The sequence below is a fragment of the Vidua macroura genome, chromosome 2 (genome assembly GCF_024509145.1).
Source record: "Vidua macroura isolate BioBank_ID:100142 chromosome 2, ASM2450914v1, whole genome shotgun sequence".
Lineage (NCBI taxonomy): Eukaryota > Metazoa > Chordata > Aves > Passeriformes > Viduidae > Vidua > Vidua macroura.
In genome coordinates, this window is record NC_071572.1 from 38,883,729 (window position 1) to 38,908,132 (window position 24,404).

The window sequence follows — 24,404 nt, forward strand, 5'->3', positions numbered from 1 at the left end:
TTAGAGCTTTTTCTCAGGGTTAGGGATGTGTTGGCTGATGTTTGGGATTCCTTAGAGAATGTAATTTGGTTACAGCAAAGAACTGCAAAAGGCTGACTTTCTTCTGGTCTCTGTTTTTGACTGATGCAGTTGTCTGAAAAGTTTTAAGATACTTGAATTGAGTATGATACTTAAATGTGGTATAGGATTATGAGACCACTTTTGCATGTGCCTTTTGTGGAGGAGATGCCTTGACAGGGCCTTGGCTCTCCAGGGCACTGGCCCTGTGGGTAACGTACCTCTTTGTCTTTCAGCTGCTTTTGCAAGTACAATGGCCCGTGTCTTTGTCTACGGCACACTCAAGAAGGGCCAGCCCAACTACAAGCACATGATCAACACAGCCAAAGGCCTAGCGAAATTCCAAGGAAGGGGCCACACGGTGGAGAAGTACCCGCTGGTGATTGCAGGGAAATACAATATTCCTTACATGCTGAACATCCCGGGGACAGGCCACCACATTGCTGGGGAGATTTACTCTGTCGATGAGCAGATGCTGCAGTTTCTGGATGAGTTCGAAGGCTGCCCAGACATGTACCAGCGCACCCTGATGAGGATCCAAGTGGTGGAGTGGGAAGGGAAGGGCGGCGCGGGAGAGGCGCGGGCAGCGGCCGACGGCGTCCTGGAGTGCTTCGTGTACAGCACGGCCACGTACCCGCCCGAGTGGGTCGGGCTCCCCTACTATGACAGTTACGACTCCTCGGGGAAGCACGGTCTCTCCTACGTCCTACGGGAAAGCCGGGAATAGAAACGGGAGGTGACGCGGCCTGGCCGAAGACATAGTGCTAAGCAGGTGTTGCTCGGTAACCTTTCCAGGAAAGCTGTAATACCTTGTTATTAAAATGCAGGAGCCCTTGTAACCTTCCCAACCCAGGAGCCTCGGTGCTAGCTTTGAAGTCCTGTAGGCCCAGAGCTGCAGACTCCTCCCACGGCAGTCAGTGTCGTCCTGGCCCCTCCAGCCTGCTGCAGGTAGCTGGGTTTGCACCAGGTTAAAATAACTGTATGTGCACATCAGGTCTGGGGTCTGATTATTCCCTCAACTTCCCCCTTTGCCTTGGTGCATAAAAATGGTCCAGTGAAATTGGACCATTTCATAATAATTTCATAATAATGGAGGTCAGTGAAAGGCAGAGGAACAGATTAATGTTTTTCCCTGAATTGACAAATTTTCTTGCACTAATCTGAAACTGATTTAAATGTCTGAAAGTAAAGCACAACTCCTACTGAATATTGACTTGTAATGGGTTTAGTAGGCTACTGCATGTAAACAGGGAAAGCTGATCAGATAACTTGGTGCTTCTAGACAAATAGGAAATTGCTGGAGAAAATAAAAAGATTATTCTTATTCTGCATTGCAATGGGTTTTTTTCTGAACTGGAAAGGTGTATTTTTAAACTTGGTTTTAAAAGGCACTGTCAAGAAATACTGAGAGAATTTAAGAGAGTTACATTTAAAACTGTATTTTGAATTTTACATTCTAAGCATTTTGGGTTCTGCTTCTGTTCACTGTGTGACTGTAGGATTTGGTGGGGGGTGGGTGTGTTTGTGTGCCGGTGTGTGTGTATGTGTCTGTTTTGGGGGTTGTTGGGGACCAGGAAAAGCAAATCTGCACTGGAGCCGTTGTGAGCACTTACTGTCAAGGTGACTTTTTGTCAAGCATTTTAATGCAGAACTTGCAACCATATGCAAACTGAGTTTCCTAATGGGGGGAAAAATTATATACATTATAAAAATATCCAAAGGACCTGTATTGTGATCATTGCAACATTTAAATTGGGAAAAAAATATGTAAAGAAGACTGTTGTCCCCCTGACCCAACCAACTGTGCTGGTTTCTGTACAATCTGGGAAAATGTGGCTTTCTGTTGTTACACTCCTGTGCCTTATATTTTCCTTCAGCTGCAGTGTTTGGTACAGATAGATTGTAAAGCTGACGAAGGGATGGGAGCAGGCATTGTATGCCACGCAGTGAGCCAAAGTACCATCAGATGCAGCAAGGATACAATTAAGAACAATATTGTACTTTTGCTTCACTGCCAGTAGTCCTGTGATGGCCAGAGGAGATCTGGGGTAGGGAATCAGCCTAAACTTTAGAAGTAGTATTTAGACATTGCTGTATCTCATTTGGAAAAGCTTTTATGTTGCTGCAGTAAGCAAAACAAGCAACTTGCTAGTAGAATACTTGTGTCTCTTTATAGTGTTTGTCTGTTTAGGGCAACCTGCAGAGACTGAACTGTGCTCCTTTGGGAAGGGGTAAGATGGCAGTAAGGAGACTTGTAAGGAGATCTGCATGGTCTCTGCCTCAGTTTCTCCAACTGCAAAAGCATTAATTTTCCTGGAAGGCAGGTACTATCCAAACACTTTCCTTACTCATCTTGATGAATTTTATAAACTAGTTCCCTAAGCAGATCCCTGGACTACATATTCCCCCTCAGCCATGTGATGTAGTTAATTAGCAGTGTCTCAGTAACAGGAAGAATGCCTCTTCAGTCAGAAGTTTCAGGCAGAATCGAACTTTCCTGGTTGAACATGAGTCACCAGCCCTGTTACCAACTATTCTCATCCTTCACCTTCCAGTAAAGGGCCCAGGCACTTCTGGCCACAGGGTTTCTTTCTGGGAAGTAGCAGGACTCTGCACATCCTGGGCAAGAAAACAAGAGCAGGCCTGCTCCACTCTGGAGCAGTGGTCAAGGTCCCTTTGTCTCCCTTTCCTGTAAGCATTCAGGAGGAGGCCTGGTCTGAGGGACACATGCTCTTAGCAGTACCTTGGGGCAGCTAAAGACCTCTGAGAGCAGTGCCAGCTCCTTCTGTAAAGGCATCCAGTAATCAGTACAGAGAAGATACAGATGGGGAAATTGAGTATGGAGTTTGAATAAAAGAAGACAATTCCCTTACAACTTTGAATGAAAATACATGACAAATATCTGCACTAGCAAAATAAAGCTTCTAAGCGGTAATTTAAATCTAATTTATACAAAGCATTAAAAATACAATAATATATAAGTACTTAAAATAGAAGTAATTCTGTAATAATTTATTACTAGTTAATAAGTAATAATTCAATAAATATATATCCTAATTGAAAATAAATCTGATCAGAATTTAAGCCATTGGTTGTACTTGTGCAGCACTTATATAGAGTGAAGGAGAACTGCTCAGTTTGCTCAGTGGTTAATTTTTCATTCTTGCCAGCCATTCAGTACAGCCTGGCTGGGGCCTCAAACCAGGGACATTGCTGTGGAGAAGACAAATCAGATTTTGGCTTTTGTTGTGTTTTCTTTTTTTTTTTTTTTTTAAAGAGGCTTTTCCTGTTTCAAAGCAGAAATGGTATTTTATTGATTTTATTTGATCCTGAAAAATCAAAGCATTACAAAGGTTATGTACAAGTATTTCTGGAAGTAAAAATCTGGGATCTGTTGCCAAGATTTAACATCTGTGTTTGCTGTCTTAACCACTGATACAGTAAATATGCTTGTATAAAATCCTGTGCGTAGTACTGTCTGTTTTCTGTGTTGAATTGTCTTAATGTTACTTTACAGATAAAAATAATAAAGGCTTAGTTAATTCAACAGTGTGGAGGCAACCTTTCATTCCAGTTCCACCAGCAGCTCTTCTTCTCCAACGGTGTCACCAGCTTTGCAGTGCACAGCTTTTACCTAGGGTACAGAAACAGCAGAATTTAAATCCTTCCTCGATAAAATAAATGGCTTGGCTGACATGGTTTGTATTGCACAGAGCGCTCCTGTCTGTATGCACAGGGTGATAGCCACTGTGCGGCCTGAAGTCACCCCAGGGACACAGATCCACCTGTGCTGCAAGGACCAAGAGATGTTGAGTGCTCGACCTCCAGTGCTCAGAGCCCAGGTGAGTTTTGAGTACCAGTGCTTGACAAATGGTGTCCAACCCCATCAGGGTATTCAGGCACCTATCATTAGCTGGTTTGCTTGCAACAGAGATGCTTGAAGACCTGAACGTCAGCTAGAGATGCCACTTTTTAAAATTAAAATGCACTTTTTTTTCATCTGGTTGAACTGCCGTTTATTTGTTTTAAATAGAGGACAGGATGATTTTTCAATATTCATGTTGGGATGTTGCAATGAAATATTCCACCATTTCTTTAATTACAGTTTTCAAATACAGCAGAATTTTGGAACTGCAGCCATGAAGTAGGTTTCTCTCAATCTACAGAGAGTTGGGATAGATGATTCAAATCTGAATTGGGATCCTTTAACATAACTGCACTTGGCAAAGGGCTACCACTGTCAATTAAGTGCAACTATATCTGTAGATGAATTACATACTCCCATGAAGATTCCTGAATTTTAAAGCACAAACATCTTACACTAGTCCCTCATTTCCTCTATAAAAGGCTGCAACATGTTTGAATTCCCTTTCAACACATGAAGCAATAGAAAACATTTGAAGCTGTATAGAGTTTGTTTCCAACATTAATTCAGAGCTCACACTGACATGCCCAAATCCTTGTTCAGCAGATAGCTCATTTTAATCATCTAAACACTACCCTGGCCTCCTGAAGGAAATGCACAGCATACCCCAAGTGCCAGGCTATGATGGACACACTGTTGCCCACATCCATGTTTGACAGTCTGAAGCCATGTGAGCTGTAAGCAGATCTCTGTAGCACAGGCACACTCACAGCACTGCTCCAGAAATGATGCTGAGCACAGGCAAAGACAGCGTGATACGTACAAACAAGGGCTTTAATTCTAAATCAGTAGCTGGGCAGCGTACCCAATTGCTGAGCCTCAATCTTCTAGGAGATGAAAGCAGTGTGAAAAACATTCCACCCCTTGCTTTTCTTTTTCTACAAAGCCAGGGTTCAGCAAACATCGGAGCTAACCAGTGCTTCAAACTCCCCAACAATTTCTGCCGTGCAGCGGGGCCGGCTCCTTGTGCTGACCCAGGCTCAGCTGTCCTGGAGAAGACAGGAGGCTCCCCAGTTCATCTCCAGCTTTCTCTCATTTTTAAACCACCTGCAGCTGGAGTAAACTCAAAGTAGATAAAAACAAGCCACTTTTCTCACAATTACAAACAGGAAGATGGGGTTTGCTACAGAAAAGGAATTCAAGTCAGGAATGAAAATGGGAATGTCTTCCAGCTGAAGACAAATGAACTGAGTTTCAAAACACAGTTTCAAAGCATCAAAACATGGACTAACAGCCTGTGCCAAACATCCCATTCCTGTGGAGAGGCCAAGTTATCTTAGCACTCAGAGCCATGACTTTGCACTGCAGAAAAGGAAGAATTCTGTTTAGTAGCTTCATTTCCACACAGCCCAAAACCTTTGTGCTTATTCAAATTCTTAACATTCTAACGGTCAAAAAATGCACTTGCTATTAAAACGGGTGCACCAAGGGGACATTGCAAGGTACACAGGAGGCCCTGAATGGCCTGTGCACCTTTCACATCCTACTTTGGAGGATTAATAAACCAAAAACAGATTTTATGTGGCATCTGTACTGACTGAGTGAGAAACATTTATTATCAGTAGAAGTACAAGCAGGATGGTAAGGAACAGACCCATGGATTGCAGAACACCGTGCTGGGAAAGGGAAGGTTAAAGTGAAAAATAAATGGGGTGGGTGGGAGAGGGAATGGCATTTTAATTACAAATACTAGTTTAAACCAGTGGATGCAAAGAGCAGCAATAAGGGGTTAAATAACAGCAGATGAAAAACCAAATGCTTGGAAATATTAATCAAGTGAGAAAAATAAATTATAAATAAATTAATGCATGAAATAAAATAATAAAGTGGCAATGTTAGAGCAAAAGGAACGGGAACATACTCCTCTCAGTATTTTTTTCTCTTGAGACCCAATTTTGCACTGGATGCACTGGAAGAGGCAAGTCTGGGACCCAGCCTGGGTGACAATATTAGAGCTGTGCCAAAAAGGCCTTTCTTGTAAACACACAAACAGTCCTTGGCATTGAGAGCCATCCTGAGATCTCAGCGAACCTTGCCAGTGGCAAACCCCATCCCTGCCCACAGTCAGGCTCCCTGCTGCCTCCATGCGGGCTGAAGGCTCCTGCCCTGGGGTTTGTGCCTCAGAGAGAGCAGAGGGGCTTGACCCCAGGCAGAGATGGGCTAGGACAGGTTAGGAAATCAGCAGTAGAGAAGAATGTATCATCCAGAACCGCACTATGCTCTCCGATTGGAAAGGATGGATCTGGGGCCCATGACTAGGTGATGGTTTCTAGCTGTAAATTATAATCTGGCACAGGGATGCTCTGAAGTCCCAGCTTGAGGTCTGGCAGTCCTCAGACCAACTCGGGTTTAGTGCATGCTCTTGTCACATAAGCTTAACCAGTTCCTTGCCCAGAGTGCTGGTTTTAGCACATCCTACACTGCAGCAAAGTCCCAGCTCCAGGGCTGCAATGCTGATCCCTCAGAAGCAGGATAGGCTAATGCATAGCCTTGCAAAGGTTAACAAATGTGCAGATCTAGGCTTCATACTTAACAGTCACAATAATTTTAAAATTGCTGTTTTCTCCCACCTGCAAAAGCACTTTCTATGCCTTGTTCTGGGTAGGTTTTTTTTTTTTAAATGACAAATTATTTGCCATTAAATAATTAACTGGCAAAGAGATCGCTCTTCTCTGGAAAGGTGAAATTTGGAGAAATGGTCTGCAACACCTTTCAATTCAACTCAGCATTGTAGCATCACAGAAAACAAATCATTTAGGAGAAAGAGTTATATGAATTTCCGAAGCCAGTAAAACTATTTCCTGCTGTGCTATCTAAGGCTCCGAACTACTTAACAGCATTCACAGCAGATGCAAATGTTACAAAATTAAAGACACCTCACTTTGAAAGACTTACAACAATCAGACTTAATTCCTTAACAATCAGAATCCTCATTTTTTTCTTTTTAAATTCTATCCTGTTGACAAGTTGCATATGGTTTTAAGTGACCTAAGGTGGCTTACCTTGCCTGTTTTAGCAGCAATCATACTGTTCTGCATTTTCATTGCTTCAATTACACAAATCTCTTGACCTTCCGAAACCTGATGAAATTCAAGCAGTACAAAATGAGAATAGAGGATTTGAAATGTTCTAAGTATGATGATTCTTATGGAAAATAAAAGGATTATTTCATTAAATGCTATAAAGACTTTCACAACACAAGTCAAGTCAGCCAGTTACACAGTCACAACACAAATGATAATCAAAAAACTGGCAACAAAATAAGGGGAAAAAATCAGCTACTTAAAACTATTACCCCAGGCAAACCTGAAAGGCTCCTCTCCCATCCCATCCATTCAGCTCCAGATTCCACAGTTCACACAACCACAGTTCAACATCAATTAAATGCAGAGCAAAATCTAATCTGTGCATTTTTGGCCAGGGAACTTCTGCTTTGCTTGCCTGGCGCAGGGCCCACAGATACTCATACTGATTCAGAAGCCAAAAGTTCCTTGGCAGGTGTCCGGGGGAGCTTGGGCTGGAAGGTCCAGCAGTACCCAGTGGGCTGATGCTGAGGAGAATGTGACACATCTGCACTTGGCAGCCTCTGATGGTGGCTGATGACTTTGGACTGACAGAAAGGAGCACATCAGTGAGGAGCCACAAGCTGTCATCCACAGGGGAGGCACCGTGGAGACAAACGCATCACATTCACCACAGCTCAGAGCTCTTCATAGGAAACCCTGAGGTTTCCTCTTTCTGTTTGTTTGTGTCCTGCTAGCGGGCATGTGCAAGCTCAAGGTCACTAGGACCCCACTGCGCTGCTCTGCTGGGCTCCCTGTGCCTCCCAGTCAGATCTTCCCACCACTGTCTTGGACCACCTTGCACAGAGGAAACAAGGCTTGACAGTGGCTGTGGAGGCTGCCTAAACACGAGAGGCAAAACAAGGGATTTGGAATTTACCCAGTGTAACCCAGCAATTAGCTGGTCATTCCCCAAAGATGTTGCATGCCAGAGAGGAAGGGTGCCAGGACCTACATGCCAGGATCTAGGATCTGTACACTCCTATAGGATGCCTGGTTCCGAGTGCCCACTGCAAGTCTTTTCATTGGGCTCTTTTGCAGATGGAGTCTGCTAATCCCACATTATCTCAGCAAGTTTGGGGGGTTTTTGCTCTGATGTCCAAGTTTCAGGAAACAGCGTAATCTGAAACCTGCAGAAATCTGGTTTATGCACTGTTATATGTGCCGGTGCCAACAAAATGTTTGTTTATATATACACATATATATAGATATATTTCTATAATTATATATAAAATGAATAATACATATTTAAGAACAAGTGTGTACCACTTTGGAGGAATATACTAACAGGCAGATGTGAAGTCAGAGATCAAATGTACATTGCATGAAGAACATTCCAAAAATTTAAGTAAAGCTATTTTTTCACTAAGTGACTAAAAAGCGCTGATATCTGCCTGTGGATTCTGAGCAAAACAAAACAAAAACCATTACATTAAAAGGTGCTTGCACACCCTTTCTCCAAGAGATTGGCAACAACAGTATGAGAGGTTTTGGAGGGTAAATATGGAAAGCATTTGCTATGGGAATAGGGTGTACTAACTGGATACACAGAATAACTAAAACCCAACACTTACCCTGCAGAAATTCCATCCTGAGCTTCAGGCAAGCAGTTAAGTCATTAGCAGGTGTCCAATTTGGTGAATAGTATCAAGGACTTTTTATTTCCCCTCTATTCCGTTTCCCTGTCTTTTGTCTCCTTCCTTCCACACCTGCTGCTCTGCCCATAGCCTTGTCCCAGCAGCTCACTCTTCCTTTCCTTTCTTCTGCTCCTCTCCTTTTCCCTACCTCGTTACTTTTCTTCCCTCTGCTCTGAACTTCCCAAACATTTCTGAGGTTATGAGGAAGCAATGAATATCTACTTTGGATTCAAAGAGAAGGAAAAAAAACAGGCAAGAAAGTTTGTTGGAAGAGATGTTTTTAAAATAATGCTATTATTAAAATATGCATTTCATAAACAACTTTGCCACCCTCTGGTTAAGCTCTGCTATCAGAGAGCCGATAACACAGGTTTCTAGAGGTTGCTGCAGACTGAGATGCTAAGGACAGCAGATCTGAATTCAGTGGCCTAATTACAAGGCCACAAGAAACTCTCTCCTAGAGCAGTTACATTTAACTGTAACATGGCTTCATCAGGAGGATGGTGTGCAACTGAACCAGTCAGCAATTATCTAAACAGAGTTCTGGAAACACATCGATGGGAAAAGTAAGGAACTGTCGCAGTACATCTAAAGTATGATGCTAAAATGGCAGGAAGTGTTAGTGATTGTGGGATGGATATATCCCTTAATCTGAATTTCTTCTCAGTTTCCTCTCTTTCCCAAAATTAAAGTTTTTGTGGTTTATATAATGCATGTTGGGATTGATGACAAAGGACACAGCGTCTGGGAAGGAAATAACCCCCTCAACCCACAAAACTTATAGTTGAAGTATCCAGCTAACATCTAGTCTTACTAATTTGAAAGGAAGGAGGCACTTTCAGCAGGTACCACGTGTGAAAATGCCGTGTCAGTAGTTCTGATGATGTGCAATTTGTTGAAAATTATCTTGGCGCAAGTGTCACTTAAGCACAGAAGTTTAATTACTGTTCTTACGTTAAACCTTTACAGCTCCAATCATTGTGTTGAAAAACGACAAATCCTGAAATTAGGCACTTGTATCTCTCTTTCCTCTTTTTCAGTCTTTTGGGCATTGTCCAATTTCTTTCATTCTATAATTGCACATTTCATTTTGCCTGTTATTTAGCCTGCAAATGAAAACCACAGAGATGTGTACAAGTTCTTGCTGTCTAACTTATTTAAGGATTTATCTGGACCATTTTTAATGCTGTATTTTCATCGTATAATTTATTTCTTTCAGTGGATGGTAAACCAGTGAAAACCACCATCTTTACATTTCCATTTAGAGAGGTCTCAGTGATGACCCAAATCTGTCAATACAGGCAACTAAAATCAAACAAAAAAAATCTCATTTCTTTGAACCAAGTAAAGTAAAAGGGTTCCTTTTCTTAAAATAAATTAATCTCAGGTATCTTTTCCACAGAGTTACACTACAGACAAATCGACCTTTACATTTCTTGATATGTCAAAATAAATGAGTGATTAACTGCTAGACCTGCAGTCTGTGTTTTAGCAGTTTATTTCTGCATGGTGCAGTTCAAAGAGTGAAAAGGAAAAGTAAACACAAAACAGAAAGAAAGGGAAAAAAAAGAAGAAAAAAGATCATTGAAGAAGAGGGTACTTAACATCTCGATGCTGCTAACAATTGTAATGTGAATTTGGGACCAGTCAGTGGTGCTGTTTGAGTCACTCCGGGACTGCACGGTGGTTGCTCTCTCCGCTGGCCAAAAGGTTACACACAGGACAGGGAACTGTCTCCGGTCATTTCCCAACCAAGCAACTCACGCCACAGGGCGGAAGCAGAATGTGAGAAGCAGCAACGCCAACCTGCTCCCATTGCACCTATGTGAGGACCACAAAGACTATCCGCACTCAGAGATAGGGCTCTTTAAAGCTCAGGAGCACGAAAAGATGGCTCACACCCGAGGGCACCGCTACCACAGGATCTTTGTGAATATGGTACACTTTCTGCAGACTTTGGGGCGTCATCGGATAAAGACTTAATGATTGTGACAGGACGTCTCCCATGTTAGGCTTACAAAATGGTCACAAGCCCCACAAGTCTTTCTGATAAACCCAATGGGCGCTGATGTATTTCCCCGCTCTCTGTCTAATTGGTGTAAAGTTTGCAGATCTGAATCACCGATCTTTTATCCAGCTTGCTGCGTCCTCTCCTTTGACATGAGGTCAGGGTTCACATTCGCATCCGATTATCGAAGTGGCACTCATTAACCGGCAGCCTGCCTCGCACCAAAATGAGTTCGCTGGAAGGGGAACTCGGCCCATTTACTCAGCAGATTTCAGCATTTTAAGGAGGCCTGAATGTCACACAGTATTGCTACGTTTTGAGGAGTTTCAGACATCTCCAGCTGATGATTAATTGTGAGTGATGGGAAATAAAATCCAGTAAAGCCAGCTGCTTGCCATGGTCGGCAAAATTACTATAATGGATATAGGCTGCCAATTTTCCAGTTTTACTGGCAAGTCTTCCAAGTGTAATTAAGGGAAGTTATAAATGATATGGAAATCTATCAAGTCCCATTTATTTTCAGAGGACTCTTTCCCCTGAGACTTTTATCTTCAAGCTTATAGTTTGCTTTGTTGTGCTAATGATTTAAACCACTTCTTATTTCTGATTAAAACCCCCAATATCCTTCACAAGAAGTTAGATCCACTTTATTCAGACAGATTTAAAGAAACAGAAGCCTTTTTAAAGTTATGTTTGTAAGCCATGCTGAGCTCCCACTTCCTCTTCGGAGGCGTAATAGAGCATCCTCCATCTTAGGCACCTCACTACCATCTGGATTTCTGCTTCTGACAAACTCTGGGGACTGGGAAAGATTCAGTGGGGGAGAAAGGAGAGAAGAGTTTATTTATTAAAAAAAATAAAATTAAAAATACCCACCCACAACAAAACCCCAACTTGACTCCCAATCCTAAATTCTCCAAAAACAAAGATCGTAGGTGCTGCTTAGACACCAGGCATTTAGCACAGACTGGTGTTGCTCACTAATGTTGTTTGATTTGGAATAAAAGCATGAAAATGATGTGCAAAGGCCTAAAATTGGAGATGTAAAGGATGACTGCACAGTATTCCATTTCTCAATTTCATCCTTCAGAGCCACAAAATGGGGGTGATACAGTTACTGGATGAGATTTACAGTAACAGCTGTGGTCTTCCCACACAAGGGAGGACCTTCTAATGGGCTAAGGTCTGTTTTGAACAGACGGGGAGTAGCAAAACAAGGTTCCCTATTAAGGGTGTGCAGTAATATTCCTGATAAAGAAAATGAGTAGCGGTAGTCAGATTGCTTTAAAAGACCTAAATCTCTTTTCACTGGTAAAAAAAAAAAAAAAAAAAAAAAAAAAAAAAAAAAAAAAAAAAAAAAAAAAAGCTATTTTAGAAAGTCCTAACTGCTAAATAAATGAAAGACATGTAAATGTAAGGGTTTGTTGTTTGTTTTTTCCTTAATCTCCTCCCTACAAACTGTAAAGAATGCATAGGAACCAGTGCCAGGGGCATATGGCTTTCTCCTGTGCTGAACATTCATACAAAAGACAGGTTCATCAGTCATTGGAGTATCTGGATAAAAAATTAGCTCCTGATGGATGGTATTTAGAGCTTACCTGCTGCTAGTACATTACCAGAGAAGCACAGGTTTTGAAACCCACATGACATTAGAAACTGCAGACCATGAAATACCCCACATGCAGGCGCGCGCTCATAATGTTCGCCAGGTTATACAAAATAAGAAATAAGCTATTTAAACCCTCTGCCTAAAATTGGGCCCGCTGCAAGGAACCCTGGGTCAGCCCTACACAGGCCAATTAATGCACAGCATCTGCTGTATAGAAGCCGTGCATGAAGCACTTCCGAATGATTTCAGCAATTAAAAGAAAACTGTTTCCTGCCTGTTTTGACAGCAACTGTTTCAATGCAAGAGTGAGCACCAAATCATTGTGTGCAGCTGAAAAAATTAAGTCTCTTTTTTTTATCTTGTGAAAAGGAGGTGGGAGGGATGAAGATTTCTTACGGAATCGGATCGTTCTTTTGTTGTCCGACATTCTGTGTTTTTCTGCCAAATTAGACAGAAGGCTCTGAGGGTTTACGGGGCCCTCTACAGTATCACCTTCTGGTGCACTGTGGCTCCCTAAAAAGACGGATCAATATCAACCCTGCTGATTTGCCTACAAAAGTGAAAATCCCTCAATTACATTTTTAAGACCATTATATTTAGAACACAGGTGCTCTGATGCGGAACATTTTTAAGGCTCTTGGAGCTGAAGTGGAAAAAAACAATGACAGCCTGAAGCGAATACGAGCTTAGATTTGGTTAGAAGTGAAGTGAGAGTTGTATTTTATTGGTATCTCCTTCCTCATCTTTGGGAAGACACCAGTAAACATCATTCACAATTTCCACTCTTCTGCAGCTTAAGTCCCTGTTGAGCCTTTTAAGTGAAAAGGGACAATGCAAGATAGTGCCATATGAAAGAGACTTATCCTCTCTTGCAGCCTTCTGCAAAATAACTGCAAACATGCACCTTCTTTATGCTTGTGCAAAATCTCTGAGCAGTGAATTAAGTATGCATTCACTCTTTATGAAGATACCTTTTTTTATTTTTGTTTATTTGTTGTTTAAACTTAGTCTATGCTGGTATCATTCCCTCCCCAGATTTTTTTTCTCTCTGACTTATTGGCAACCTGGCAGCCAGCATCCAACAAGAAAACAAATCAAGAGGAATTGGATAAGCAACAATTGCAATTCCTTGGCATTGTCCATTGCCATGTAAAATAATTAGTGCAAGTTTTCTCTTCTTTCCAAATTAACTTTTAAACCAGAGCTACAGAACTGCAAATATAATTAGCAGCAATTAATAGTACTTGACAAAATCATTACAAAACTTTTTTTGCCACACTCCTTTAATGAATGAAGCTGAACATAGCACATCCCACATCTTCTGACCTCTGACTAAAGGTCACTGATGTCCCCCTGACAGCAATCAGCACTGGTCATTGCACTCCCACTTATCCAAAACACACTGCCCCAACTGCCTCTGCCATCCCAGGGTGCTGGGCAAGTGATATTCAGGCAGAGCACTTCTGAGGCTATTCTTCTGCTAACTCAACCTAATCTGTATCAATCAACTTTTTTAGTAACTGCTAAAAAGTTGTTTATTACTTGAAAAGGCAAAGTACACCACAAAAATAATAAAAAAATTGTATGAATTCATCTCAAAGGATTAGTAACATTTTTTCTCCTGGATGGAAACTCTAATAATATTGACTATTTCTAACTTCTCATAATAGGATTTCCTTCTTAATTACACCGTACTGGAACACAAATCTTAGACTGTGCAACTGCATAAAATATATAGTAAATTTTTTTTCAAGTCAAATAAAAAAAAAAAATTACGAAATATTGTTAGAGTTAATTTTTTTTTCAATGTAACTACAATTATTACTCGTGGCCCCATGTAATAAGAATGGTGTAATATTTAATACTTTTACTCTGGATATTATACAACCATGAACATTTCCTGTTTACCAACAGGGTTTTTTCCCCCAAAAGATAAACCCCAAGAAAATTGTCAAATACATAGAATCATAAAAACTATGTAAGGTCTGTGACCATATTTTGTCAAGTTTGCAAATTCCCTTCAACTGACAAGTGGAGTTTATATATGCTCTGAAGAACAGGAACAAGGAAAGAGGGAAAGGGAAAGAAAAAGGAAAGACAACAAAAGAAAAAATGTTCATACACAAGAGAAAAGTAGTATTTGATTTAATAATATCTTACTACATTACTGATACCATATTTATCCAAATGGAATGTGAAACTTAAGTAAACACATTTTTACTGCTTTAACCTGGATGTTGTTTCTCTGCTATAAATTCCAATTAGCATAAGATTAAAAAAGAGAATTTTTTTTTTTTAAGATTTTCAGGTCTGAATGGCAAATACAACTTTAAACAACACACAACTGCCTGATGGCAACAGGTAAGGTTAAAACTTCACCTTTTCTTTCACACGAATCAATGGAGTAGTGACAAACAGAATTTAGAAAGCTCTCTTGGTTTGCTTTTTAGTAGTGAGCATTTCAGCAGTAGGGGTCAAACAAAACATATTTTCCCATAGCAAAAATTTCCCAAGGCTTGTGAGATGAAAAATTGTGAATAAAGATTTTCTTAAAAACTATTCTTCTAAAGAATAACAAGAGAAATTGAAATAAAATGCATGCAGCTGAACTGAAAGATGAATGCAGTTTAAAACTTTTTTCTTTAATTACTTTTAAAAGGTGGAAACACAGTAGTGTCTTTTGTAAGTTACACAACTAAAAAAGCAGCCTTCAAGTTACCCAATTTTGAAATTACTGAGACAATTAGCATCTACATTTTACAGCTGACATTTTGGTAGGAAAATATTAATCCCATGCAGTATTAATGCCCATAGCTACACTAGCTGAAATCATAAGGAATTTTTATATGAGAAAAGTACATTTTAAAATGGCTTGAATGGTGCTAACTTCCTGGAGTAATCTTAATCTCCTGGAAAAAGAGGCAATTTAGAAACTTCAGTGAAAATAATTAATCGTCCTCTTCTTTTGGCTGTAGTCCTAATAGACTCAGTTACACTGGGGTGTTTACCCAGAGTTGCTTTCCTTTTACATATTTAATTTTGGGGGGAATCATTGAAGTGGTTTAGGCTGCCAGGTATTAGGCATTAGTTTATTGACCAATGCATAGCTGTCCTGGCTAATGTTACTAAAAAGGAAAAACAACAAACAGAAACATACAGCTAAAAGAAAAACAGCTTTGCATTCCTGACAGACAGAAAAATGAAACAGCAAAAACTATGTTCATAGGTGAAAATACAGGAAAGGCTGCAAGGCAATCAGGCCAGCTAAGATCTTTCTTTGTTGCTGTGGACAGTTCAGACTACCAAATTTGGAATCAGTAGTGGGAACACTTTGGATGTGTTTGCTTTAGGAACAACAACACTGCTTTTTACCTGTGCAACCATTAGGATCTAGAGCTTTCCCCACTCCTGCACTTTCAGTGCACAGAATCCTACATGTACAAAAACCATGCCAAACGACACAAAGAAGAAGTATTTTCAACTACCTGCCCGTGTCCTGTCCTCTCAGTACATAAAGGAATTAGTGCAGCTGTAGTAGTTTTTGTGGTGCTGTCTTTGTGGTAGCTGTGGTGAGATAAGAACCACATGCAGTGCCATCTCCATACTCTGGCATAAAAATCCTGCTGTGTGCTACCAAGGCTGGCTCATGCTGCCCCCAGGGTTAGCAAAACCAGAGTGAATTACTTGCCTGGACTCTTGAGGTCCAGTGGTTTCTCTGGCCCACAGCACCATGAGGAGCCAAAAAGTAATTAATTCTCCCAAAACCAAATTTCATCCTAAGGCACACAATCATTAACAACTACTTAGCAAACAAATACACAAACACCCTCATTCCCCAATAAGGGATATATTTCCTATATTAATGGGACTGTGTTATGAGGAATGTAATCTAAATTTAAATCTTCTTTCCCTAAATAATATTAACCTTCTTTGTACTCAGCCAGATTTCTGTTTCATTGTTTATGTTGCTTTCTGCTTCTGAGTGCCTTCATTGTGCTTCCAGGAATAACTGAGTGACAACTAATTACAGTCTTCAGATCACATGAAGGAAAATAAAGAAAGTAGAAAGTAACTAAAAACCTAAAGAAATTGGCAGGATCACAAGTTCTGCTTCTCTTTAAATGACAAACAGCACTTCCCCACTGTGTTACTAAAATCTACAGATCATCTTACAGACAAAAGAAAATAAATTCCTTGCATATGCAATATCTTTTGGCAAAAAATGAATTGAAAACTGCTTATCAGACCAGCTGGACAGAGGATGCTCACGCAATCTTCTATCAGGCTTCACCAGACCAAAGTATTTCTCAGCAACAGCAGCCGAAAGAGAACACTATGCTTCAAGTAAAAACAATGACACATGGAGTGGGGGGAACTAACCCAGAGATCAGCACTGCCCCCTCATTTGGCTACGGAAACATAGAGAGGGACTAACAAACGCCATATGCTTTACCTGGCCGGGCGCGATGCCCTGGAGCTGAACCGTAGGCAATAACCACGAGTTTGCAAGCGCGGCCAGTCAGACAAAGATGAGGTGACCCTCTCTCGGCGCTTTGTCACCATTTGTAAAGTTACACCTGAAGGAGGGGGATGACAGCTCAGCTCCCCGTGCTCTGAGAGTGTCTCTGTGAGCACAGGGACTGTGCTGCACTAACACCGTAGTGCACAGCTCACAGCTTAGGGCAAGCAGTCACAGAGTAGCTATAACCTGACAGCTTTACTGCTAGCAGCAGCAACACCTGAAGAGAAGGATGGACAACTACCTCACGTTCTCCCATTTTTCAGCTGTGCTGTTTTCACACACCGTGCAAATCTGAGCTGCCAAACCCAGTGGCAAGCACAGAGAATAGGAGCTACTTAAATTCCCATTTCTCCAGCGCACTAAAGAAATTAGACTTTTCCCAAGCAGTGCAACAAAAAGAGCTGTATTTATCAAGGAGCTACAGTTCCCTGCCCATCATGCCTTCAGCAGCTGTAGTGGGCGAGCTGGTTTGTGACAGACAGCCAAGAGGCATAATCTGAATCCCACCATCCCACTGCTTATTCAGTGCCGATAGCTGATGTTACCCTCATTCGCTGGCTGGCTCGCTTTTTTTTAAACGTTTTGACACTAGTCCTGAAAAGGAAGGATTTAAGCTAAACCCTTTTCAATAACGCAAATGTGTTTTTTGCAATTAAAGCCACACAATTAGCAATGACAAGCTCAGGTCAGCAGAACATAGATTATGCTGTTCAATTGCTCTGCCACTCAGTGCCTCCAGCAAAAAGCTGCAGGAGAGAAGAAGGGAAAAAAGAAATCTCACACACATTATTTAACAACTTGTGCTCTGATGCACAGCACCACTTGTAGATTTGTGGAGGGAGGTTCATTTATTTATTTACTTAAAATCCCTTAGGCTCTGGCCTCCTTCTCCACTGATTGTATTCGTTCAAGACAACAAGAACTATTCTTCATGGCAAGAAGGCTGGTAACATTTAGAATTAACTTCTCAAAAATAAATATTTAACAAATTTTTAAAGTCTTAAAATCCTTGGCTTAAAAATGTTTCCCTTAATTCTTCACAAAAAGTATTTGCTTACGATCTTCCTCATTCAGCCACTTGTTTTGCCTTTGACAAAGAAAGCAGATTCCTCTGTCTATGTCATGACATAAAGAATAATTTTAATTGAATACTGTTCTTTTGTTTTAAAGTATCTGAACTGTGTCTGTGCATGTATAGATCATAGAAGAGAAAGATAAGTGTAGAAGCTAAAAGAATTTCTGATTTTTTACCAGCTTAACTTAGATGTGTTTCCTCTGAAATGTCTTTATTTTATTACTACAAACATTGGCACCTACAGATCTTCTGTATTAACAGGATGACTCTGTTTTCACTGAACACAGACAGAAACAATCATATATTTTAAAACCAAAGGTGGTATCATAGCAAAATGTAAGCAAATATACCACTTTGCCAGCATGATTGATGACTGCCACCTAATAAGTGCAATGCTGATTTTAAATTTCAGATCTTGATCCCATTTTTGAATCATCTTTCAAGAAAATCTAGGTTTCAATGCCATAAATTATGAACCTTGTGACTGAAGCTTCTGCTTGTATCTAAGTGCTACATACATGTTTATGGCATCATTTAACTGATGACAGTACTTTAAAATTAATCTGCACTATCTGATTCAAATCCTCCTGTATCTGCTCTCACTACCTTGTTTCCAATGGTTATGAGAGATAAGGGCCTCGACCTTAGAAATAACATATGATACAATGTGGTAGAATTTCCTATAAAGCTGAGTTCAAGTCAGTGTCTAACAACTTTAAAACAAAAATTTGTTTCCAACGCAATGTGAGATAAGAAGCATTGGAAATCCTCAGACCAGCAACAGCATAATCCCTTGCCCTTCTGTATGGCAAGTTTATTCCTTCTGCAAGACAGGAAGACTACTACATGAGCCTGGAAATTCCCAGCATAGAATTCCCAACTGATGTATCTTGCAAAAAGATAACATAGGGCTTCTTAAAAAAACAAAATCAAAAAATGGTAAAGTTAAATATCTGTCCCATGTCCCTTTTTTTCTAGTAATATTTTCATGACTTCAGGGCAGAAAATCAACGATTTCCTCCTGCTAGCACTAACAGCTTTTATATACAGAGAGAGAGATAGACAGACAGACAGACAGACAGGTACACACACACACTTATGTGAATTTACTCACCATTTTCTCCCTTGTACCTGTCCTGCCCTTCAAGGTATTTCTTTGAGTTTCTGCTGTGAACTTGTACCAGGCTGAAAATTGTTCTTTTCAAGCCAGTTTAATTTGAATTGGTTTTCCTTATTAATTTTAAAAATTAAAACTAAAAACAGCACACATCCTTCAGCACAATTTATTCTACAGGTGATAAAAAAAAAAAAAGAAAGAAAACCAAGACAACAAAAAAACCCCACACCAAACCGTGTGACCTGTAGTTTCAGTTGCACCAAGGCGAAATTTCTGTGGCATATATAATGAAAACACAGATATATAGATCACATTTCTTACCATGTCCCCAGGCTTGACGGAAACTGCCACCACTGTTCCAGGCATGGGAGATCTCAAAATGCTGGAGGTGTCCTCTGCTGCTTTCTCTGGCATGTACTTGCTCAGCTCCGCAGCAACCTTCGTCAGTATTTGCAATTTGTACTAAAGAATAGGAAGAGGACTGGTTTAGAAAACTGTACCTTGGTGAATGCCAGTCAATAACCTGCATTATTTTATGGCATATTTTTTATATAATGCATCTCTTAGCTGTTCTTCATGGGAGTGTCTAAAAAACACTGTTTGAAATCTTTATTCAGAGTTTCATTTTCATGATGCAGAAAGAAAAATATGCAACCCCAGTCTGCAGCAAAGTGCACATAAAACCAAAGAATCAAGTACAGTAAAGAGATGTCAGATTCATTTTAAAACTGGGGTAGAAAGGGGAGATTCAAATTTAAAAACAAAAATGCGCTTCTGCTTGCTGCACATTATCTTTGGTGGATAAGGAATATTGAGGGATTCTTTTCCAGTGCAGTGATGAACTGGAAATCGACCTTTTGGGAAAGTCTGACAGACTTTCAATGACATGACTGATCTTAAACATTATATTTACCTTTTAAGCATTTACCATGTATTTAATGTTTGAAGTTAGTAATTTCCTCGGATTTTGCAATTAAATCCTATTAATTCAGTTTCAATTCTGATTTTTCGTGCATAAGTAGAACAATCAAATGTCGTTGTATTGAATATGCTTTATCTGCAATAAAACCCATTCAGCAGCCATTACCTATCTGGAGACAGTGTTGTTTTCTCTAGTATGTTTTACAGCAATTAAAATCAGAGGGGAATATGATGACCCTCAGGTGAGAGCATCCCTTTAAATGAAACCATTCGGAAGGCATATAAATATTGTCTAAAGTGATTTCAGCCCCAGAGCTTTTAGTTTTTAAAATCTTGCCATTACTTGGCGAGCTCCCTGCCCTCAGCCAGCCAGACGGACGGACGGCACCCGGGAGGGAGCGCACGGAGCCAGTAGATGGCAGCAGGTCTCTGTGCGACACTCCCGCCTCGCCAGGGCACAGCGAGCGAAGGCCAGCACCGCACTTCATCAATAATTTAAACAAAGGTTTTAATAATAAGCATCCGACGGACGGTATTTACAATTCAAATGCGTATTTTGCTGATGTAAAGTTCAACACCTTGCTTGGAACAGTATGTTTTCCTCCAAAACAATTAGCTATTGTTTTATTAACAATAAAATGTCTTTACTTTTCATTTTCACATGGACAGAAAAAATCCGATATCCTTATGGTGAAGGTAAAGGGGGACTCTACCTTCTGCTTCTGCAGGAAGCAGAACAAGGTATTTAGAAATACATGCAAAAGGTGATTAACTCTGCAGTGACATCTTTAAAATGCGGCTTTCAAAGCCGAATTAAAACAAAATAACAGAGGATTATCATCCTCCATAAATGGTGCGTGGACACACAACATTTTGTGAGATAAACAGTGCAGCCATTCACTCAGAAATACTCGCTTCTAACCGGAAACAGAGGCAAATAGTTACATGAGCCGATCCTGACACCACACCCCAGTAAGTGTAAGAAAACGCCACAGCGATGTTCCCTGAAGCTCTAAGTGGCACCCAAAGATTTGAGGACGCGTTCCCAGCCATGTGCCTCGGTCACAATTGCCGTGGCACGGGGAAACCAGCACCATTTTGTATGCAGAAAGCAGCTTTAACCCCAGGCCTCCCGCAGGCATCATCATGGCAATTGAGACTGTGGCACTCGCGATTTCCACCCCAAACCACAGCCAGCCCTCTCCCCGCCGAACCACCGCGTTCAGGGCGCTGTGCTGGTCGCAGCTCCTTTGCCAGGTGCACGTGTGCCAGCACACGCGGACACACGCTCCGTGTGCAGGGACAGGGCGGGCGATGCCCATAGGAGAATTGGTGACATAAGCTGCAAATAGAATTGCAGCAGTGTGACAAGTCAAATAATAACATCTTATGCATGTTTCTTTACTCTTGAGTGTCTGTTTTGCAATCAAGACATACAAGTGTCTGCCAGTTTCTGAAGGATATGATCCTTAAGTGAAATTACTGTGCAAATAAAAGCTTTTTACTCCTATTAAAATTCATCTGAGTCATAAGTGGCAAGGAAAAAAAGCTTGCAGAGTGTATTCTGCTGTCAATCTAATAAACATTCTGTGTAGAGGGACTATTTATCAAAGATAAATTATACTTAAAAGTCCTTCATTAAATCTATGGGGGGGAATATAATTACAACAAATTGCACAGTTTCAATATCCATGGTTGGTGTCTTCTTTGTACTCAGAGTTTGAAAATAAATTAAAAATAAATAAATAAAAAAAAGGAAGAATGCATAAATAAGTTATGTTTGTGGACTGTATTGTTGCCTCTTGCAAGAGACTATTTTCATATGATTTCAAAGGATTAGGTTTAGATGCCATTTAGTTTCTTTAAGCCACATTAACACTCCTGAGCTGCCCAATTTCAAAATTTAAACTTGAAGAGAAAGCCAGACCTTCTGCATTCATCTAGGTTACAGTATTTCACAGGGGTTGAAATACAGAATTCCCTATGCACTTCACAACATTCAGCAGTGGGGGAAAAACACATTCCTCAGTATGCTGCACTTTAAAGCTCAGTTCTCCACACCAAGCTAAAATATCCCTACCAAACACTGTTTTTACTATCTTTATAATTTTCATATCTTTTAGATTCCTTTCTCTGCAGGACTCCTGCTTTGCTTGGAGTGAGATGTAAGAGTCAGTACTCTCAAAGCTTTAAAACGCAGGTCTTTGTTATTGATGAGCTGTTCCTTTTCCTTTTGTATTTGTTTATTGTTCTTTAGTCTGTTTGGGGGATAAGCAAGTTACTGTAATCAAAAAGTAAAAAATAACAACAGTAAACTTCTGGGGAAAGGCCTTTTTTGGCACAGTTGGTTCAGAAATGACCTTTCAGAATATAAAAAGACATAGTGCAAAGAAAGGTTCCTTCTCTAAGATTACCTTTGATGTATTTCTGCTGCTGGCTGGACCCCACTAAATACCTGCATAAATATCCCTTTGTAGTGCTGCTAGTTATCCCTGGAGATGAATTGTGGAGTGGGGTGCAGGGTGCTGTTCACCCAACTCGGGTGCAGCTGGGTGAGAGCCACAGGACTCTCTGGAAGACTATGTCAAACAATGCCCACCAGTGCTGCCACAACAAAGACAATTAAGAAAATACCACATATTTTCATTACATGACAAACGCTGCTGCTATGCCTTTGATTTAGCAAGAACAATGCTGAACATAGGAAACAGAAGTTTGATATGCTGCTAACCAAGTGCGGATGAGGTTCTGATTTTCTTCCTTTATGCTCAGAAGGAGGAGGAGATGGGAGAAAGGAGGAGGCGTAAATTGGGGAAGGTTGTTAAGTTTGTGTTATAAATAGAGACCAGGAGGTTTCCACTGGCCTAAACCAAAAGAAACATTTGTTGGAGTCATAAATAGATTGCAGGTGGACTCTGAGAGCAGGGAAATCTGCTAGCCATCAGATCTGTGCTGATGAGTCCTTGTCACCAGCCAGTGCTCCACTCCACAGGGTTTCAAAGCCCAATTCTGCCAGCCAAAGTAAAGTCAATAAAGCAGTACCAAAAGAAGCCATACAGCTTTTAATGGCACAAAACAGGTGTTTCTTTTCCACCAGACCACTGGAGTCCACAGTCAGTTGACAAAAATTATAGTAGGGGAAAGTGGTGTTACTTAATAGTTTTCTAAGGGTAACAGCATCCTGTCCTACCTCTCTCACTAAATGAATTAGATGTTAATGTAAAATGCAAAACTACCTCTTACAACCAAATCTCCATGACAAAAATAACACAAAAAGGTGCAGTAATAGAAATACAGGGTGGGGGTGGGGGAAAAGAAAGCAAATACAGTGAAAATTATACCTTGGGTTTTATGGGTGTTTGTCAGTACATTCCCTACTGATCCCCCAAGTCAGTAGACAAGTAGACTGACTGCTACAAAAAAGATGGCCAAGGCATATATTGCCCCATCTGTGCTTAAAAACAAGTTATGTAGTTTGCACAGATATGGTTCCCTTATCATATACATCAGTATATTGCAAATCTTCACTAAAATGTTCAAAATTACATTCTGTTACACCTCACATTAGTTTATTAAATATGATCTTCCCTGTACACTTGAAACTCATGTCCCCAGAAGCTGTAAATGTTCAAACTCCATTGGAGATTTTATAGAGTAATCACTACCCATATGTTACTTACGTTAGTGTTTGGACTGCTGACCAGATGTGGATTTTCAGCATGCTTTACCTAAGTGTTCAACCATGTTTTTCAAATGTCTGTCATTCCTGTGGTCAGAAGGGTGAAAATCTTATGTAGCTCAGATTTCAGTAGAGAATTGTCTGCTCTGCGTCTTCATTATTTTCACTAGCGTCACAGTCTCGGGTTTGGAACCAGTGAAATGTATTAACTGTGGTCACATAATTTCCCTTCAGCATTCCTAATCCACGTCCTGCCTCAAGTCACTTCACTGTTGTCACCTGTGGTTTGACGTCATCAATTCACTCCAGTACATTATTCTGTATTCAGTGGAAGCAATACCGAGCAATGTTCCAGTTCCAAACACAATGAGCACGCTGCCTATTTTATTAACCATTATACACGTCAACACCATGACCATACCCTTGCTTAGATTTCCACCACAGCATCTAAGCAGGAAAATGATGTATTTATTCCATATTACTCAAAGATGTCAGACACCACCTTCTTTCAGAGTCAAGGACTCCTTACTGAGCAAGGAGATAAAGGACATTTTGCAAATCACTTTTTTCCCCGAGCTCTGAGTTCTAGAGCTAATTTGCTTCCACAGGGTGGTGATGAGGATTGGCATTAACACCTGTACAAAATAACAGCACTTTTATTCTGATGGAGGAGCAAACACTCAAACTGCTACAGAGACAGCTAATGAAAAAAATAACAATAATAAAAATATCAAAGCAGTCAGAAAAATCATGAGCCTCTAGCAGCAGCAAAAGGGAAAGAAAACCTAGAGG

General features: G+C 40.5%; 3 protein-coding genes across 9 annotated transcripts in view; 2 read left to right on the forward strand and 1 right to left on the reverse strand.

The window, feature by feature from the left end:
* The window catches only part of TMTC4 (transmembrane O-mannosyltransferase targeting cadherins 4), an 83,518-nt gene extending 83,214 nt beyond the window's left edge, over window positions 1-304 (forward strand). Inside the window, exon 19 of the mRNA XM_054004577.1 lies at window positions 294-304. The gene's annotated coding sequence lies outside the window, so the exon portion shown is untranslated. The remainder of the gene's footprint in view (window positions 1-293) is intronic.
* The window catches only part of GGACT (gamma-glutamylamine cyclotransferase), a 28,747-nt gene extending 25,143 nt beyond the window's left edge, over window positions 1-3,604 (forward strand). For all 5 annotated transcript variants that reach the window (XM_054004627.1, XM_054004619.1, XM_054004608.1 and 2 more), the window contains one exon: window positions 294-3,604. In XM_054004627.1, coding sequence (XP_053860602.1) covers window positions 311-784 — 474 coding nt within the window. In that variant the 5' untranslated portion in view covers window positions 294-310 and the 3' untranslated portion in view covers window positions 785-3,604. The remainder of the gene's footprint in view (window positions 1-293) is intronic.
* The window catches only part of PCCA (propionyl-CoA carboxylase subunit alpha), a 272,572-nt gene continuing 251,466 nt past the window's right edge, over window positions 3,299-24,404 (reverse strand). For 2 of the 3 annotated variants that reach the window (XM_054004588.1, XM_054004591.1), the window contains 3 exons: window positions 19,334-19,474; window positions 6,985-7,062; window positions 3,299-3,691 (listed from right to left, as the gene is read on the reverse strand). In XM_054004588.1, the coding sequence (XP_053860563.1) occupies window positions 3,623-3,691; window positions 6,985-7,062; window positions 19,334-19,474 (288 nt within the window). In that variant the 3' untranslated portion in view covers window positions 3,299-3,622. Of the gene's footprint in view, window positions 3,692-6,984; window positions 7,063-19,333; window positions 19,475-24,404 lie in introns of those variants that run through there. The other variant, XR_008441592.1, reaches the window with a different exon arrangement.